At 48.6% G+C, this 19,653-nt stretch overlaps 1 protein-coding gene across 1 annotated transcript in view; it reads right to left on the reverse strand.

Moving 5' to 3' along the window:
• LOC110503023 (WD repeat-containing protein on Y chromosome) overlaps positions 1-19,380 on the reverse strand; it is a 35,890-nt gene extending 16,510 nt beyond the window's left edge. The window contains exons 1-14 of the mRNA XM_036960708.1: positions 18,570-19,380; positions 17,044-17,281; positions 16,810-16,956; positions 16,492-16,614; positions 16,163-16,334; positions 15,685-15,731; positions 15,421-15,558; positions 12,356-12,544; positions 11,409-11,600; positions 8,944-9,243; positions 8,630-8,794; positions 8,269-8,418; positions 2,581-2,765; positions 2,332-2,471 (exon numbers count right to left, since the gene is read on the reverse strand). Of these exons, the coding sequence (XP_036816603.1) occupies positions 2,332-2,471; positions 2,581-2,765; positions 8,269-8,418; positions 8,630-8,794; positions 8,944-9,243; positions 11,409-11,600; positions 12,356-12,544; positions 15,421-15,558; positions 15,685-15,731; positions 16,163-16,334; positions 16,492-16,614; positions 16,810-16,956; positions 17,044-17,281; positions 18,570-18,640 (2,257 nt within the window). The 5' untranslated portion in view covers positions 18,641-19,380. The remainder of the gene's footprint in view (positions 1-2,331; positions 2,472-2,580; positions 2,766-8,268; positions 8,419-8,629; positions 8,795-8,943; positions 9,244-11,408; positions 11,601-12,355; positions 12,545-15,420; positions 15,559-15,684; positions 15,732-16,162; positions 16,335-16,491; positions 16,615-16,809; positions 16,957-17,043; positions 17,282-18,569) is intronic.
• Between the last annotated feature and the right edge of the window lie 273 nt (positions 19,381-19,653).

Below are 19,653 nucleotides of genomic sequence, written 5' to 3' on the forward strand. Positions count from 1 at the left end.
TTCTGTATACTCCAGACAGAGAGAGATGATAATACTATATACTCCAGACAGAGAGAGATGTACTGTACAGTACATATACCTACACTAGGACAGAGAGGACAGAGGGTACATAAATAGGTTGATTGATATGTATAATGTAGTTTATGAAAGTTCAATCTGTCATCATAAAGTCACACTCAGATTTACTACAGTCCACCACATAGGCTCCCTCTCCCACTTTCATTCTCTCTCCTTCCTTAGCTACACCGTGTGTGTGTGTCCTGGTTACCATAAGTGTGTGTGTGTGTCCTGGTTACCGTGTGTGTGTGTGTGTCCTGGTTACCATGAGTGTGTGTGTGTGTCCTGGTTACCGTGTGTGTGCGTGTCCTGGTTACCGTGAGTGTGCGTGCGTGTCCTGGTTACTGTGAGTGTGTGTCCTGGTTACCGTGAGTGTGTGTCCTGGTTACCATGCGTGCGTGTCCTGGTTACCTTGAGTGTGCGTGCGTGTCCTGGTTACCTTGAGTGTGCGTGCATGTCCTGGTTACCGTGAGTGTGCATGCGTGTCCTGGTTACCGTGAATGTGCGTGCGTATCCTGGTTACCGTGAGTGTGCTTGCGTGTCCTGGTTATCGTGAGTGTGTGTCCTGATTATCGTGAGTGTGCGTGCGTGTCCTGGTTACCGTGAGTATGCGTGCATGTCCTGGTTACCGTGAGTATGCGTGCGTGTTCTGGTTACCATGAGTGTGCGTGTCCTGGTTACCGTGAGTGTGCGTGTCCTGGTTACCATGAGTGTGCGTGTCCTGGTTACCGTGAGTGTGCGTGTCCTGGTTACCGTGAGTGTGCGTGTCCTGGTTACCGTGAGTGTGCGTGTGTGTCTCCTGGCTACCATGCGTGCGTGTCCTGGTTACCGTGAGTGTGCGTGTGTGTCTCCTGGCTACCATGCGTGCGTGTCCTGGTTACCGTGAGTATGAGTGCGTGTCCTGGTTACCATGCGTGCGTGTCCTGGTTACCGTGAGTATGCGTGTCCTGGTTACCGTGAGTGTGCGTGTCCTGGTTACCGTGAGTGTGCGTGTCCTGGTTACCGTGAGTGTGCGTGCGTGTCCTGGTTACCGTGAGTGTGAGTGTGCGTGTCCTGGTTACCGTGAGTGTGCGTGTTCTGGTTACCGTGAGTGTGCGTGTCCTGGTTACCGTGAGTGTGCGTGTCCTGGTTACCGTGAGTGTGCGTGTGTGTCTCCTGGTTACCATGCGTGCGTGTCCTGGTTACCGTGAGTATGCGTGCGTGTCCTGGTTACCGTGTGTATGAGTGTCCTGGTTACTGTGAGTGTGCGTGTCCTGGTTACCGTGAGTGTGCGTGTCCTGGTTACCATGCGTGTGTGTCCTGGTTACCGTGAGTATGCGTGTGTGTCCTGGTTACCGTGAGTGTGCGTGTCCTGGTTACCGCGAGTGTGCGTGTGTGTCTCCTGGTTACCATGCGTGCGTGTCCTGGTTACCGTGAGTATGCGTGCGTGTCCTGGTTACCGTGAGTATGAGTGCGTGTCCTGGTTACCATGCGTGCGTGTCCTGGTTACCGTGAGTATGCGTGCGTGTCCTGGTTACCATGAGTGTGCGTGTCCTGGTTACCGTGAGTATGCGTGTGTGTCTCCTGGTTACCATGTGCGCGTGTCCTGGTTACCGTGATTATGCGTGCGTGTTCTGGTTACTGTGAGTGTGCATGCGTGTCCTGGTTATCGTGAGTGTGCGTGCGTGTCCTGGTTACCGTGAGTGTGCGTGCGTGTCCTGGTTACCGTGAGTGTGCGTGTCCTGGTTACTGTGAGTGTGTGTGCGTGTCCTGGTTATCGTGAGTGTGTGTGCGTGTCCTGGTTACCGTGAGTGTGCGTGCGTGTCCTGGTTATCGTGAGTGTGCGTGCGTGTCCTGGTTATCGTGAGTGTGCGTGCGTGTCCTGGTTATCGTGAGTGTGCGTGCGTGTCCTGGTTACCGTGAGTGTGTGTGTCCTGGTTACCATGAGTGTGCGTGCGTGTCCTGGTTACCGTGAGTGTGCGTGTCCTGGTTACCGTGAGTGTGCGTGTCCTGGTTACCGTGAGTGTGCGTGCGTGTCCTGGTTACCGTGAGTGTGCGTGCCCTGATTACCGTGAGTGTGTGTGCTCTGGTTACCGTGGGTGTGTGTGCCCTGGTTACCGTAAGTGTGTGTGCCCTGGTTACCGTGAGTGTGTGTGCCCTGGTTTCCGTGGGTGTGTGTGCCCCGGATACCGTGGGTGTGTGTGTCCTGGTTACCATGGGTTTGTGTGTCCTGGTTACCATGGGTGTGTGTGTCGTGTGTCCTGGTTACCATGAGTGTGTGTGTGTCCTGGTTACCATGAGTGTGTGTGTGTCCAGTGATGCTCCACCAGTAGATCCCTCCAGCCTGTGAGGAGAGTAGGATAGGTGTGTTCCTCCAGTGTTTGTCCCCACCCCTCCGCTGCAGGAACAGCAACGCGTCCACAGGCGGTGTTGTCCTACACACATGCATCACATACACACTCAGTAAACATATGTTGAATACTGTATTTCAATTTGCAATAAAGCATTGATGTTGCATAAGGCATTGATAAAGCATTGACTCACAGTGAGTGAGTGGCCCTCCGCAGGCGAACCAGGGGTCTCTGTGTGTCCAAAGTCCAGACGATGACCTCTCCATCATGGCTGCCCGTAGCAATGACTCCCAGGGCAGGGCAGTGGTCAACCACCAGGATGTCAGCTCTGTGTTGCTGACCTGACTTCCACGACATGTCTGCCCTCACAAACACATCCTTCACCACCACAAACAGGCCATATTGGAACCAGATAATCACCAGAATAATATTCTCATTTGCATCTTGGTGCCAACATTGCGTTCATTCAAATGTGAAAACAAACCAAGTTTTCCACTGTATGTCTTTATATCTACCCATCTGAGCACCCACGTGCAAAATTCCTGTTCCAAATTGTAGTGACTGATAGTGTATAAGTCCCAGAGTTCATACTCTGCATCACACAATGACATCATTTACATACTCTTAGCCAAGTTGTTTTATAAGTGTTCTTTAAAAACCCCACCGGTTTCTGCTGACGTCTAACAATAAGAAACCTCAGAGCAGATATTTACAGTTGAAGTCAGAAGTTTACATACACCTTAGCCAGATACATTTAAACTCAGTTTTCCACAATTCCTGACATTTAATCCTAGTATAAAAATTCCCTGTCATAGGTCAGGTTGCATCACCACTTTATTTTAAGAATGTGAAATGTCAGGATAATAGTAGAGAGAATGATTAATTTCAGCTTTAATTCATTTCATCACATTCCCTGTGGGAAAGAAGTTTACATACACTCAATTAGTATTTGGTAGCATTGCCTTTAAATGGTTTAACTTGGGTCAAACATTTCAGGTTGCCTTCCACAAGCTTCCCACAATAAGTTGGGTGAATTTTGGCCCATTCCTCCTGGCAGAGCTGGTGTAACTGAGTCAGGTTTGTAGGCCTCCTTGCTCACACATGCTTTTTGTCATGTATTGTCATGTTGTGTCTTGTTTCTGTCCTTTCCCTTCACCCTGTCTCCCTCTGCTGGTCGTTATTAGGTTACCTTTTCTCCCCCTCTTTCCCCCAGCTGTTCCTTGTCTCCTCCTAACTACCTCGTCACCCCTTTTCCCACCTGTTCCCTTTTTCCCTCTGATTAGTCCTCTATATCTCTCTCTGTTTTTGTTCCTGTCTTTGTCGGATTCTTGTTTGTGTTTTTCATGCCTGAACCAGACTATCGTCATGTTTTCTGCAACCTTGTCCTGTCCTGTCGGAATCTGCCGGTCCATCTGAGCCTACCTATGTTTTGTTATTAAAGAAGTTCTGTTTACGTTAATTCGCTTTTGGGTCCTCATTCACGCACCGTAACAGAAGAATCCGACCAAGAATGGACCCAGCGACTTCGGATCCTCTCCATTCAGCCTTCGAGATCCTGCAGGGAGCCAGGTTTTTCACTAAGTTGGACCTTCGTAACGCTTACCATCTCGTGCGCATCAGGGAGGGGGACGAGTGGAAGACGGCGTTTAACACTCCGTTAGGGCACTTTGAATACCGGGTTCTTCCTTTCGGCCTCGCTAACGCTCCAGCTGTCTTTCAGGCATTAGTCAATGATGTCCTGAGAGACATGCTGAACATCTTTGTTTTCGTTTACCTTGACGATATCCTGATTTTTTCACCGTCACTCCAGATTCATGTTCAGCACGTTCGACGTGTCCTCCAGCGCCTTTTAGAGAATTGTCTTTTTGTGAAGGCTGAGAAGTGCACTTTTCATGCCTCCTCCGTCACATTTCTCGGTTCTGTTATTTCCGCTGAAGGCATTAAGATGGATCCCGCTAAGGTCCAGGCTGTCATTGATTGGCCCGTCCCTAAGTCACGCGTCGAGCTGCAGCGCTTTCTCGGCTTCGCGAACTTCTATCGTCGTTTCATCCGTAATTTCGGTCAGGTGGCAGCTCCTCTCACAGCCCTTACTTCTGTCAAGACGTGCTTTAAGTGGTCCGTTTCCGCCCAGGGAGCTTTTGATCTCCTCAAGAATCGTTTTACATCCGCTCCTATCCTTGTTACACCTGACGTCTCTAGACAGTTCGTGGTCGAGGTTGATGCGTCAGAGGTGGGCGTGGGAGCCATTCTTTCTCAGCGCTCCCTCTCTGACGACAAGGTCCACCCTTGCGCGTATTTTTCTCATCGCCTGTCGCCGTCGGAACGTAACTATGATGTGGGAAACCGCGAACTGCTCGCCATCCGCTTAGCCCTAGGCGAATGGCGACAGTGGTTGGAGGGGGCGACCGTTCCTTTTGTCGTTTGGACTGACCATAGGAACCTTGAGTACATCCGTTCTGCCAAACGACTTAATGCGCGTCAGGCGCGCTGGGCGCTGTTTTTCGCTCGTTTCGAGTTCGTGATTTCTTATCGTCCGGGCTCTAAGAACACCAAGCCTGATGCTTTATCTCGTCTCTTCAGTTCTTCAGTAGCCTCCACTGACCCCGAGGGGATTCTCCCTGAGGGGCGTGTTGTCGGGTTGACTGTCTGGGGAATTGAGAGGCAGGTAAAGCAAGCACTCACTCAAACTCCGTCGCCGCGCGCTTGTCCCAGGAACCTTCTTTTCGTTCCCGTTCCTACTCGTCTGGCCGTTCTTCAGTGGGCTCACTCTGCCAAGTTAGCCGGCCACCCTGGCGTTCGGGGTACGCTTGCTTCCATTCGCCAGCGTTTTTGGTGGCCCACCCGGGAGCATGACACGCGTCGCTTCGTGGCTGCTTGTTCGGTCTGCGCGCAGACTAAGTCCGGTAACTCCCCTCCTGCCGGCCGTCTCAGGCCGCTTCCCATTCCCTCTCGACCGTGGTCTCACATCGCCTTAGATTTTGTCACCGGACTGCCTTCGTCAGCGGGGAAGACTGTTATTCTTACGGTTGTCGACAGGTTCTCTAAGGCGGCTCATTTTATTCCCCTTGCTAAGCTTCCTTCTGCTAAAGAGACGGCACAAATCATCATCGAGAATGTTTTCAGAATTCATGGCCTTCCGTCAGACGTCGTTTCGGACAGAGGTCCGCAATTCACGTCTCAATTTTGGAGGGAGTTTTGCCGTTTGATTGGGGCTTCCGTCAGTCTCTCTTCCGGCTTTCACCCCCAGTCTAACGGTCAAGCAGAACGGGCCAATCAGACTATTGGTCGCATCTTACGCAGTCTTTCTTTTCGCAATCCTGCGTCTTGGTCAGAACAGCTCCCCTGGGCAGAATACGCCCACAACTCGCTTCCTTCGTCTGCGACCGGGCTATCTCCTTTTCAGAGTAGCCTCGGGTACCAGCCTCCGCTGTTCTCATCTCAGTTCGCCGAGTCCAGCGTCCCCTCCGCTCAGGCTTTTGTCCAACGTTGCGAGCGCACCTGGAAGAGGGTCAGGTCTGCACTTTGCCGTTATAGGGCGCAGACTGTGAGGGCTGCTAATAAGCGTAGAACCAAGAGTCCTAGATATTGTCGCGGTCAGAGAGTTTGGCTCTCCACTCAGAACCTTCCCCTTAAGACCGCTTCTCGCAAGTTGACCCCGCGGTTCATTGGTCCGTTCCGTATTTCTCGGGTCATTAATCCTGTCGCAGTTCGACTTCTTCTTCCGCGTTATCTTCGTCGCGTCCACCCGGTCTTCCATGTCTCCTGTGTCAAGCCCGTTCTTCGCGCCCCCGCTCGTCTTCCCCCCCCCCCCCCCCATCCTTGTCGAGGGCGCACCCATCTACAGGGTCCGTAGGATTTTGGACATGCGTCCTCGGGGCCGTGGTCATCAGTACCTAGTAGATTGGGAGGGGTACGGTCCTGAGGAGAGGAGTTGGGTTCCCTCTCGGGACGTGCTGGACCGTGCGCTGATCGATGATTTCCTCCGTTGCCGCCAGGTTTCCTCCTCGAGTGCGCCAGGAGGCGCTCGGTGAGTGGGGGGGTACTGTCATGTATTGTCATGTTGTGTCTTGTTTCTGTCCTTTCCCTTCACCCTGTCTCCCTCTGCTGGTCGTTATTAGGTTACCTTTTCTCCCCCTCTTTCCCCCAGCTGTTCCTTGTCTCCTCCTAACTACCTCGTCACCCCTTTTCCCACCTGTTCCCTTTTTCCCTCTGATTAGTCCTCTATATCTCTCTCTGTTTTTGTTCCTGTCTTTGTCGGATTCTTGTTTGTGTTTTTCATGCTTGAACCAGACTATCGTCATGTTTTCTGCAACCTTGTCCTGTCCTGTCGGAATCTGCCGGTCCATCTGAGCCTACCTATGTTTTGTTATTAAAGAAGTTCTGTTTACGTTAATTCGCTTTTGGGTCCTCATTCACGCACCGTAACACTTTTTCAGTTCTGCCCACATATTTCCTATAGGTTTGAGGTCAGGGCTTTGTGATGGCCACTCCAGTACCTTGACTTTGTTGTCCTTAAGCCATTTTGCCACAACTTTGGAAGTATGCTTGGAGTCATTGTCCAATTAGAAGACCCATTTGTGACCAAGCTTTAACTTCCTGACTGATGTCTTGAGATTTTGCTTTAATATATTCACATCATTTTCCTACCTCATGATGCCATCTATTTGTGAAGTGCACCAGTCCCTCTTGCAGCAAAGCACCCGCACAACATGATGCTGCCACCCCCATGCTTCACGGTTGGGATGGTGTTCTTTGGCTTGCAAGCCTCCCCCTTTTCCTCCAAACATGATGATGGTCATTATGGCCAAACAGTTGTATTTTTGTTTCATCAGACCAGAGGACATTTCTCCAAAAAGTACGATCTTTGTCCCCATGTGCAGTTGCAAACCGTAGTCTGGCATTATAATGGCGGTTTTGGAGCAGTGGCTTCTTCCTTGCTGAGGGGCTTTTCAGGTTATGCCGATATAGGACTCGTTTTACTGTGGATATAGATAATTTTGTACCTGTTTCCTCCAGCATCTTCACAAGGTCCTCTGCTGTTGTTTTGGGATTGATTTGCACTTTTCGCACCAAAGTACGTTAATCTCTAGGAGACAGAACACGTCTCCTTCCTGAGCGGTATGATGGCTGCGTGGTCCCATGCTGTTTACACTTACATACTATTGTTTGTACAGATGAACGTGGTACCTTCAGGCATTTTGAAATTGCTCCCAAGAATGAAACAGACTTGTGGAGGTCTACAATCGTTTTCTGAGGTCTTGGCTGATTTATTTAGATTTTCCCATGATGTCAAGCAAAGAGGCACTGAGTTTGAAGGTAGGCCTTGAAATACATCCACAGGTACACCTCCAATTGACTCAAATGATGTCAACTAGCCTATCCGAAGCTTCTAAAGCCATTACATCATTTTCTGGAATTTTCCAAGCTGTTTAAAGGCACAGTCAACTTAGTGTATGTAAACTTCTGACCCACTGGAATTGTGATACAGTGAATTATAAGTGAAATAATAGGTCTGTACACAATTGTTGGTAAAATTCCTTGTGTCATGCACGAAGTAGATATCCTAACCGACTTGCCAAAACAATAGTTTATTAACAAGACATTTGTGGAGTGGATGAAAAACTAGTTTTAATGACCTAAGTGTATGCAAACTTCCGACTTCAACTGTAAATAGATATCATTCCTGAAAGTTCTCTTGTAAGGAAGGCTGGTTAGCTATGAGTGTAACCACATGGAGCAGACTCGATAGTGACAGATAACATTGGGGTTGAGGTGTGGTGGACTCTTCACCTGAGAGTGCAATGTACATGTTTATCCTGGCTGGCGCACAATAACTTTTTATTGAAAAGGAAAGTGTGTGTTTGGCTAGGTGTTTTCTCACCTTAGCTCCTTTGATGTCATACTGAGCGACCTGCTGGCTCCACCCCACGGCCAGCAACTGGTTGTCATGGAGACAGATGATCCCTGTGACATCTGAGAGGGTGACAGGCTCTAGCTTCTGTAGGTTAAGGCCATTCAGTAGGTTCCACACCTTTTAACAGACAGAAACAGCACATCATAGTAAACCACATCTGTGTCCATCTAAAGCTGTTCTAACTGAACCGTAGTGAAGGAGGAGGAGACTTGGAGAAGTCTCCTGCTTTTCCCCTTTTCTTCAGTTATCAGACATCAGTAACATGATTGGATAGATGAAAGCACAGGCTCCACTGCATAGGCTGCACTAGCTTTTACCACAGGGGTACCTTGATGGTTCCGTTGCGTGCGCCAGTGATGAGTCGTCTGTGGGAGGAGTCTAGCGCCATGCAGGTAATCTCCTCCTCTCCATGAGCGCTGGTGATCTTCAGATGCAACCTCCCTGTTTCTACGTCCCACACTGATACAGACGAGTCATCACATCCGGCGATGACCTACACACACACACACACACACACACACACACACACACACACACACACACACACACAGATGTAAACATTTACAGACATATTTACGTTAACACACACATGCAATATGCACACCCTTATGGCTGTGACAGTGTACAAGATTCCATACCTACCTGTTTCAGTGTGGGGTTGTAGATAGCACAGGAGAGGGGTGCACCATGGCATTGTCCTCCCCCTCCTCTTCCCCCTTCTCCCTGCTCCTCCCCCCTCCCCCCTTTCTCCAGCCTCAGCCTGGCCAGGTAGTCTCGACAGGACACCAGAATATGGGGCGGAGTCTGCGACAGGAAGGGCGGGGCCACCAACAGGAAAGGGAAGTTGCCGTGCTCTGGGGCGCGCCCTGGCTGCAGACAGGGGAACTGCAGGTGGACGGTCCTCAGACAGCGATTGGAGGAGATGTCCCACACCCTCAGCTCCTGCACAGAGACAACAAGGTGGGTAAACAAACTCCTTCTGAAAGCTCCTGCACAGAGACAACCAGGTGGGTAAACAAACCCCTTCTGAAAGAAATTAAAAAGTGGAAAACAAAAACCACCTGGACCACAGCCAGGACAGAATACCTTGTGGTGTAGTACTGGTGGGCTGGACCACAGCCAGGACAGACTACCTTGTGGTGTAGTACTGGTGGGCTGGACCACAGCCAGGACAGAATACCTTGTGGTGTAGTACTGGTGGGCTGGACTACAGCCAGGACAGAATACCTTGTGGTGTAGTACTGGTGGGCTGGACCACAGCCAGGACAGACTACCTTGTGGTGTAGTACTGGTGGGCTGGACCACAGCCAGGACAGACTACCTTGTGGTGTAGTACTGGTGGGCTGGACCACAGCCAGGACAGACTACCTTGTGGTGTAGTACTGGTGGGCTGGACCACAGCCAGGACAGAATACCTTGTGGTGTAGTACTGGAAGGCTGGACCACAGCCAGGACAGAACACATTGTGGTGTAGTACTGGTGGGCTGGACCACAGCCAGGACAGAATACCTTGTGGTGTAGTACTGGTGGGCTGGACCACAGCCAGGACAGAATACCTTGTGGTGTAGTACTGGTGGGCTGGACCACAGCCAGGACAGACTACCTTGTGGTGTAGTACTGGTGGGCTGGACTACAGCCAGGACAGAATACCTTGTGGTGTAGTACTGGTGGGCTGGACCACAGCCAGGACAGACTACCTTGTGGTGTAGTACTGGTGGGCTGGACCACAGCCAGGACAGAATACCTTGTGGTGTAGTACTGGAAGGCTGGACCACAGCCAGGACAGACTACCTTGTGGTGTAGTACTGGTGGGCTGGACCACAGCCAGGACAGACTACCTTGTGGTGTAGTACTGGTGGGCTGGACCACAGCCAGGACAGACTACCTTGTGGTGTAGTACTGGTGGGCTGGACCACAGCCAGGACAGACTACCTTGTGGTGTAGTACTGGTGGGCTGGACCACAGCCAGGACAGAATACCTTGTGGTGTAGTACTGGTGGGCTGGACCACAGCCAGGACAGAATACCTTGTGGTGTAGTACTGGTGGGCTGGACCACAGCCAGGACAGAATACCTTGTGGTGTAGTACTGGTGGGCTGGACCACAGCCAGGACAGAATACCTTGTGGTGTAGTACTGGTGGGCTGGACCACAGCCAGGACAGAATACCTTGTGGTGTAGTACTGGTGGGCTGGACCACAGCCAGGACAGACTACCTTGTGGTGTAGTACTGGTGGGCTGGACCACAGCCAGGACAGAATACCTTGTGGTGTAGTACTGGAAGGCTGGACCACAGCCAGGACAGAATACATTGTGGTGTAGTACTGGTGGGCTGGACCACAGCCAGGACAGAATACCTTGTGGTGTAGTACTGGTGGGCTGGACCACAGCCAGGACAGAATACCTTGTGGTGTAGTACTGGTGGGCTGGACCACAGCCAGGACAGACTACCTTGTGGTGTAGTACTGGTGGGCTGGACCACAGCCAGGACAGAATACCTTGTGGTGTAGTACTGGTGGGCTGGACCACAGCCAGGACAGACTACCTTGTGGTGTAGTACTGGTGGGCTGGACCACAGCCAGGACAGACTACCTTGTGGTGTGGTACTGGTGGGCTGGACCACAGCCAGGACAGACTACTTTGTGGTGTAGTACTGGTGGGCTGGACCACAGCCAGGACAGACTACCTTGTGGTGTAGTACTGGTGGGCTGGACCACAGCCAGGACAGACTACCTTGTGGTGTAGTACTGGTGGGCTGGACCACAGCCAGGACAGACTACCTTGTGGTGTAGTACTGGTGGGCTGGACCACAGCCAGGACAGACTACCTTGTGGTGTAGTACTGGTGGGCTGGACCACAGCCAGGACAGAATACCTTGTGGTGTAGTACTGGTGGGCTGGACCACAGCCAGGACAGAATACCTTGTGGTGTAGTACTGGTGGGCTGGACCACAGCCAGGACAGAATACCTTGTGGTGTAGTACTGGTACTTCAGTCTAGGGATAGGTTAGCCTCTCTCTACCTGTCTTAGGTGAGGGCTTACAGCTTACCCGTGAAGCTACGGCCAGTGTTGTGTCTCTAGCCAAGCTATCTGGTGGTTATTGACTTACAGCATCTTTGGAGTAGCTGAGGACCTGTCCCAGTGGTTGGTAGATGACCACGTCCAGTACTGTGGTGCCGTGACCGTGTAGGACCGCGACTGGCCGAGCGGTCATGAAGCAGTTCCACAGTTTGACCGCAGGGTCCAGACCACCCGTCACCAATAGGTTGAGAGACCTGCTGAAATCAAAGCACGTCACACCCTTCGGAGGAGGGAGAAAGCAGAGAAGAGAGAGAGAGAGAGAGAGAACAGAGGAATACAGACAGACAGACAGACAGACAGACAGACAGACAGACAGACAGACAGACAGACAGACAGACAGACAGACAGACAGACAGACAGACAGACAGAAAGGGAAGTTAGGATTTGTGGGTCACTAAAATAAAAGGTAACGTGACTAAATATTCTAAAAATACTGCCTTTCCTATTAGTTTATAATGGGGAACAGTTGAGGACAGCTTAATTGGTCAACTGACCAAAGCTAGACAGTTATATAGGAGCACTGCTCAGAAGCCATAACAACCAATACAAAACACCTCACCCACTTTAATCACTTCCCCAGCAGGGCCAGTCACATTACAAGTTTTTGTTCACCAGCAATTATATCCTTTGGGTGTGTGTGTGTGTGTTTATTTTGGTTATAGGGTGGGACTTGGCAACAGTAAGCAAGATAAAACACAGTTATGACTCAAAATAATTCAGGGGGTTTGTGGTATATGGCCAATTTACCACGGCTAAGGGCTGTATCCAGGTACTCTGCTTTGCATCGAACTGAAGAACAGTCCTTAGTCGTGGTATATTGGCCATACTGTATACCACACCCTCTGAGGGCCTTATTGCTTAAATAACAGCTACCCTTTTTGAAGAATCGCATATAAATGGTGGCTTCATTGTGTTCTCCATAGTAAGAACACATGAAAGACTCATAATAGGGTAGATACTGTGTTATATTATTACCTTATTGATTCTCCAAACATAGGGTTTTCTCCTGAGTGACACATGCATGATGACTACTGAGGAGGCGTCGCTTCCTGATGATGTCATGATGAGGTCAGTGTGGGGCTCGAAAATTATCCTGTTGATTGGTTCCTGGTGGACTGTGGGGATATGTTGGTAGGAGACTAGGCGGCTGTGGTCACCAATATCCTGTTAGGAGACATGTTCTCACCATAATTGGGGATCCTGAGTGGCTCAGCGGTCTAAGGCACTGCATCTCAGTACAAGAGGCATTGCTACAGTATCTGGTTCGAATCCAGGCTGCATCACATTTGGCCATGATTCCAATAGGGCAGCGTACATTTGACCCAGCATCATCCGGGTTTGGCCAGGATAGGCCGTCATTGTAAATAAGAATTTGTTCGTAACTGACTTGCCTAGTTAAATAAATGTGAAATAAAATACCAGTTAACCAACTGATTTCCAGCAGAAATCTGAAGAACACTTTTGGTCCCAAGGAACACATGCTTACCACAGTGCCAAGACAAATAACTACCCTAGAAGTGCCCGTAACACACGTAGCAAGGTTACAGAATAGATACTGTACTTTACTGTCCATTGGTTGGAACATCATTTTGTCTTTTGCCTTTCCCAACATCCCCCAGACACACATTAAGAGGCACAGGTCAGTGCAACGCCCCTGGATGGAGAGCAATGGGGGGATAATTATATCCTCCTGATTCCTGCTTACAAGCTAAAATTAAAGCAGGGAGCACCAGTGACTCGGTCTATAAAGAAGTGGTCAGATGAAGCAGATGCTAAGCTACAGGACTGTTTTGCTAGCACAGACTGGAATATGTTCCGGGTTTCTTCTGATGGCATTGAGGAGTACACCACATCAATAACTGGTCTCATCAATAAGTGCATTGATGACGTCGTCCCCACAGTGACTGTACGTACATACCCCAACCAGAAGCCATGGATTACAGGCAACATCCTCACTGAGCTAAAGGGTAGAGCTGCCGCTTTCAAGGAGCGGGACTCTAACCCCGAAGCTTATAAGAAATGCACTTCGACGAACCATCAAACAGGCAAAGCATCAATACAGGACTAAGATTGAATCGTACTACACTGGCTCCGACGCTCGTCGGATGTGGCAGGGCTTGCAAACTATTACAGACAGCAAAGGGAAGCACAGTCGTGAGCTGCCCAGTGACACGAGCCTACCGACCGAGCTAAATTACTTCTATGCTCGCTTCGAGGAAAGCATCACTGAAGCATGCATGAGAGCATCAGCTGTTCTGGATGACTGCGTGATCGCGCTCTTCGTAGCTGATGTGAGTAAGACCTTTAAACTGCTCAACATTCACAAAGCAGCAGGGCCAGACGGATTACCAGGACGTGTACTCCGAGCATGCGCTGACCAACTAGCAAGTGTCTTCACTGACATTTTCAACATGTCCCTGACTGAGTCTGTAATACCAAACATGTTTCAAGCATACCACCATCGTCCCTGTGCCAAAGAACACTAAGGTAACTTGCTTAAATGACTACAGACTCGTAGCTCTCACATTCGTAGCCATGACGTGCTTTGAAAGGCTGGTCATGGCTCACATCAACACGATTATCCCAGAAACCCTAGACCCACTCCAATTTGCATACCGCCCAAACAGATCCACAGATGATGCAATCTCTATTGCACTCCACACTGCCCTTTCCCACCTGGACAAAAGGAACACCTACAGTATGGTAGAATGCTATTCACTGACTACAGCTCAGTGTTCAACACCATAGTGTCCTCAAAGCTCATCACTAAACTAAGGACCCTGGGACTAAACACCTCCCTCTGCAACTGGATCCTGGACTTCCTGACGGGCCGCCCCAGGTGGTGAGGGTAGGTAACAACGCATCTGCCACGCTGATCCTCAACACAGGGGTCCCTCAGGGATCCGAGCTCAGTCCCCACCTGTACTCCCTGTTCACTCATGACTGCATGGCCAGGCACGACTCCAACACCATCATTAAGTTTGCCAATGACACAACAGTGGTATGCCTGATCACCGACAACGATGAGACAGCCAGAGAGGAGGTCAGAGATCTGGCCGTGTGGTGCCAGGACAACAACCTTCACCAACAAACTATCATGGTCCAAACACACCAGGACAGTTGTGAAGAGGGCACGACAAAGCCTATTGCCCCTCAGGAGTCTGAAAAGATTTGGCATGGGTCCTCAGATCCTCAAAAAGTTCTACAGCTGCACCATTGAAAGTATCCTGAATGGTTGCATCCCTGCCTGTTATGGAAACTGCTTGGCCAATTCCCGCAAGGCACAACAGAGGGTAGTGCGTATGGCCCAGTACATCACTGGGGCTAAGCTTCCTGCCATCCAGGACCTCTATACCAGGCGGTGTCAAAGGAATGGCCTACAAATTGTCAAAGACTCCAGCCACCCTATTCATAGACGGTTCTGTTTGCTGTCGCACGGCAAGCGGTATCGGAGTGCCAAGTCTAGGTCCAAAAGGCTTCTTGAACACCCGCACCAGAACAGTTTATCAAATGGCTACCCAGACTATTTGCATTGCCCCACCTCTTTTACGCTGCTGCTACTCTCTGTTTATTATCTATGCATAGTCACTCTAACTCTACCTACATATACATATTACCTAAATTACGTGGTCTAACCTGTGCCTCAGCACATTGACTCTGTACTGGTAACCTCTGTATATAGCCTCACTACTGTTATTTGACTGCTGCTCTTTAATTATTTGTTATTTTAAACGTAACACCTATTTTTCTTAAAACGGCATTGTTGGTTAAGGGCCTGTAAGTAAGCATTTCACCTGTTGTATTCGGTGCATATGACAAATACAATTTGATTTGATATTTGATTAAGAGACTTGCTCAAGAACACAACGGCAGGACATGGAACGTGGGTTGCCAGTTTAGCCACCCAGTCTGGGGCTTGAACACCCAAACTTCAGGCTGCTGGTCTGTCTCTCTAACCTCTAGGCTATTGGCATTATAACTGTGTGCCAGTTTTTTGTTTCGGTCCAGCACAGAGTGAATGAAGAGTGAATGAGGCCTACCTGCATGTAAATCCTCTGAGGGACATTGTCCTCAGTGAAGGGGCTCTCAAACAGTCCATTTTGGAGTTGGAGGAACCACAACAGATGGATCCCTCCCTTTTCATCTCCCCACAGCAGCAAAGAGCGCCCCCCTGGAGACTGGGAGGGATTACAACAGATCTCAGAACTATAAAAACATCTATCATGGTTCATGAAAAGACAAGTAATTGAATGTTTAGAATGGGTCAAATGTACGTTAGTTTATGACAAGTACTGAAGCCGTACCTTTATGTCATGCCAGTAGCAGAGAGAGGTTGGAATATTGGGGAACCCTGTTTAGAGATGAGAGAACATCAGGGACATAAAGTCAGAACCCTGTTCAGAGATGAGAGGCCAACAGGGACATAGAGTCAGAACCCGGCAGGTTTTTAGATGAGATGAGAGATGAGAGAACAACAGGGACATAGAGTCAGAACCCGGCAGGTTTTTAGATGAGATGAGAGATGAGAGGCCAACAGGGACATAGAGTCAGAACCCGGTTCAGAGATGAGAGAACAACAGGGACATAGAGTCAGAACCCGGCAGGTTTTTAGATGAGATGAGAGATGAGAGAACAACAGGGACATAGAGTCAGAACCCGGCAGGTTTTTAGATGAGATGAGAGATGAGAGAACAACAGGGACATAAAGTCAGAAGTTGAACTGATTGATCAAATCAAAAGCAAAAGTTCTACTTTGAGTCTTTCTAACAGTTGGTTAGATACCAAACAAGTGGATGTCCTCAAAGCAGCTGGCCGTGGACACGTCAACAAAGTGGAGGTCCCTGCTGCTGGTTGCTATGGCGACCTTGTGGACTTTGGGCAGGTAGACAGCATCAGTGGTCCAGCCCCTGAACATCCTTCTGTTAACCCCTTGCTCTGCAGGGTCTCCAGCCAGCTGAGGAGATACATCAAAGAAAGAGAGAGAGAACGTGTGTGTGTGTGTCTGTCTGAGTGAGTGAGCGAGTGAGTGAGCGAGTGAGTGAGTGAGTGAGTGAGTGAGTGAGTGTGTGTGTGTGAGAGTGTGTGTGTGTGTGGCTTATCAGCTCACACACCTCCAGAGTCTTGAGGACTTGTAGTCGGTTGTTCCACACAGTGAGCAGCCCCCTCTTACTGACACTGATGTAGCGGAGGGGGGGAGGATGGGGAACAGCCACTACACAGATAGTGGGCTCCTGCTGTAAGGGGGAGAAGAGAAAAGTTTACAGACGAAGTGAGAGAGTGGCTGATGAGAGAAAGAGAGACAGAGGTCAATGGAGACTGCTGCATACTTATGAATTAACATACAGTATGAGCAATTAACTACTTATTACATAGTCATTACATAGTTATTAACACACTCTATAAGCAATGACTAGACAGGCGTCCCTCACCTTGTTGTGTGAGCAGTGTTTGATGAGTGGTTCAGTGTCTAGTAGAGCGCCTCTTGGCCTGGAGGTGTGGTCTCTCTCTCTGCACTGCTGCAGCAGGTAGCTACACAGGTCCTCCCACTCCACATAGCCATCACATGACACGTCAATCTATTGGAAATGAGAACATGTTCTTATTTCATAAGGGTAAACTAACAAAAAACAGTTCAACCGTATGTAACAAAGGGCCATAGTCACCTCATTGAAGACCCTCTCCAGCCACCCGCTCTGGCTGTCTGGACCAATCACAGCACTCAGAGCATTCTGGAACTCCTCCAGACTCATCCCTCTTTCTCCTCCTCCCTTTTTCCGTGCACCTCTCCAACTCCGCTGGGACCCCCTGTCCGAGGTTGTGTGACGGGTAAACGCATCCCTCAGTAACAGCAGGTGTTTAAGTTTGAGTTCCTCCTGAGTACAGGCATTCTGGCCTGCATCACTGTGGAGTGGAGTAGTATGCAGATATTCCATAAGAAAATTAGCCGTTTCCAGCTACAATAGTCATTTACAACATTAACAATGTCTACACTGTATTTCTGATCAATTTGATGTTATTTTAATGGACAAAAAAATGTGCTTTTCTTTCAAAAACAAGGACATTTCCAAGTTTCCAACTTTTGAATGGTGGTGTAGATTCATGTACGGGTCATTATTGAAAATACTACTGCATAATATGAAAGTCTTACAGAATATGAACATACAGCACACCCCTGTGGCAGCAGTGAGACTGCACGCTTTGTGACCAATTTCAGACAAAAATACTTTTTATTTATTTATTTGACCGTTATTTTACCAGGTAAGTTGACTGAGAACACTTTCTCATTTACAGCAACGACCTGAGGAATAGTTACAGGGGATGAATGAGCCAATTGTAAGCTGGGGATGATTAGGTGACATTGGTGGTATTGGTGACAGCTTGGGAATTTAGCCAGACAACATTTTGATGTTATCAATTTGTTATTATAACTTAAAATAATAGATTTGATGAGACTTCTCATTTAGATTTGAGTCATTACCACATAAACATTAAGTAATAGTGACTTTTCATTGATACTGAGTTCAACTTACTTAAAGTATTTGAAATAAAAATGCCTTGGGTTTTATAGTGAACTAACCAAGCGCTTGATTTGCTGTGGAAGGCTTGCTTTCTTTGTATTGTATGGATTTAAGAGGTTCTTGAAGAGAGATTTGAGGGGGTGAGGGAGACTGCTAGGACCAAAACCGCCATGTCGTATGTCGCCAACCTTCATGAGGACAAGCCTTGTGTGGCCCTGTTGCCATGGGAAACCACAGGACAATCGGTCATGTCTCCACATTCTCCTCTCTCTTCTCCTCTCTCTTCCTGGTTCATCAAGGCATGCATGAGTGCTCCTTTTAGATAAGGGTAGTTCTCACGATCAACTCACCGCACAGCCAGGTAATCATTGATATGCAGTCAATGACATGTTTTACTCCAAAAGGGTTTGGAAATAAGACTTTAATTAGCTCTACTCAGAGAGATATTTTCATATAGAAATGCTAAAAAAATGTTTCTGTTGATGATAATGATATTTTGATAACATTATTATCTGTGGAATTGAAATAACAGGATTCAGCCAAATTTAAGCAGGAATACAAAAACTGACATGTGTCAACTTCTACTTATGCTAAACATAAAATATGAAAATAGACTTTATGTAAAATCTTGAGTTATATCTTATGTATTGTTCTTAAAAAACAAAACTCACCAAGAGCTGCTGCTGGAGGTTTCCCTTTCGTAGACCTCCCATGGATCACTGATACCTCTTAGGGTACCCATTCCTACACACCTAACCTTCCTGTCTGTCTATCAAACTAGTCTAGCGCTAAGTCCATTGTGTGTTGCTAAACAGAGGGAATTTTCACTCTGGACCAAGCTTTACAAACAACCTCACTCATCGCTTTAGATCTTCCCTCTGGACTTTGCCTCAGATGGGCCCCTCAAAACCTCCGGGCCCAAGTTCCTCTGTTTATGTGTCAGAGAGTGAAGGATGCTGAAACACAAACTGACCTCACAACAGCCTAAGCCCAATCTGATACCTCTCTCCCCTCCTCTAGGTTTAAATAAGAGTCTTTGTCTCTCTCTCCCCCTTTGTCTTTCGGGACAAATCCAATTTCAGGTCAAACAAAGCTGCTTCTTTTCAGACAGGGTGGAATGCTCCACAGATCAATACATCATCCATCACAGGAGTTAGACCACAGGGAGAGAAAGTCAACACATCCTCAGCGGAGGACCAAGGAGACGAGACTATCCACAATCTGCATGGATACCAGGGTGTCAAGACAAGTAATCCTCCAGAAGTGAATCATTAGAAGGAAGAGGGAAAGAAGCCTCTCAGTCTGCAGTTTACCGATCCATAAAGCTTTCCATGTGGAAGTCTTAGAAATCTCAACCAGGCTGAAGAGATCCAAGATCAGGAGGTGCATAAGATCCCAAATGTTACTCAAATAGTGGAGGTGTGTACAGGTTTCTGTCTGAGAGTGTAAGTCAAACAAAGGGACAGGCTCTGGCTAATGATAAACCACTAATGTCTCAGTAACAGATTACTGAGCCATTAAGCTAAAGCCATGGCAGAGAACCCAGGTCCCAGGTCACTTTACCATTAACTACCCCACTGAGACCGTGCAACATGGTTTGGTGTGTGGGGTGGTATGTACAGTATGTGTGTGTCGATTGTACATTATATCTTGTGTTCTCTGTATCTTGTTCAAAGCTTGATGCTTGAACACTGGAGCCCATACTACCGGTAGGCCTTTTTAGGAGGGGGCCAATACACAAAAATATATATATTT

Source organism: Oncorhynchus mykiss, chromosome 23 (assembly GCF_013265735.2).
Source record: "Oncorhynchus mykiss isolate Arlee chromosome 23, USDA_OmykA_1.1, whole genome shotgun sequence".
NCBI lineage: Eukaryota > Metazoa > Chordata > Actinopteri > Salmoniformes > Salmonidae > Oncorhynchus > Oncorhynchus mykiss.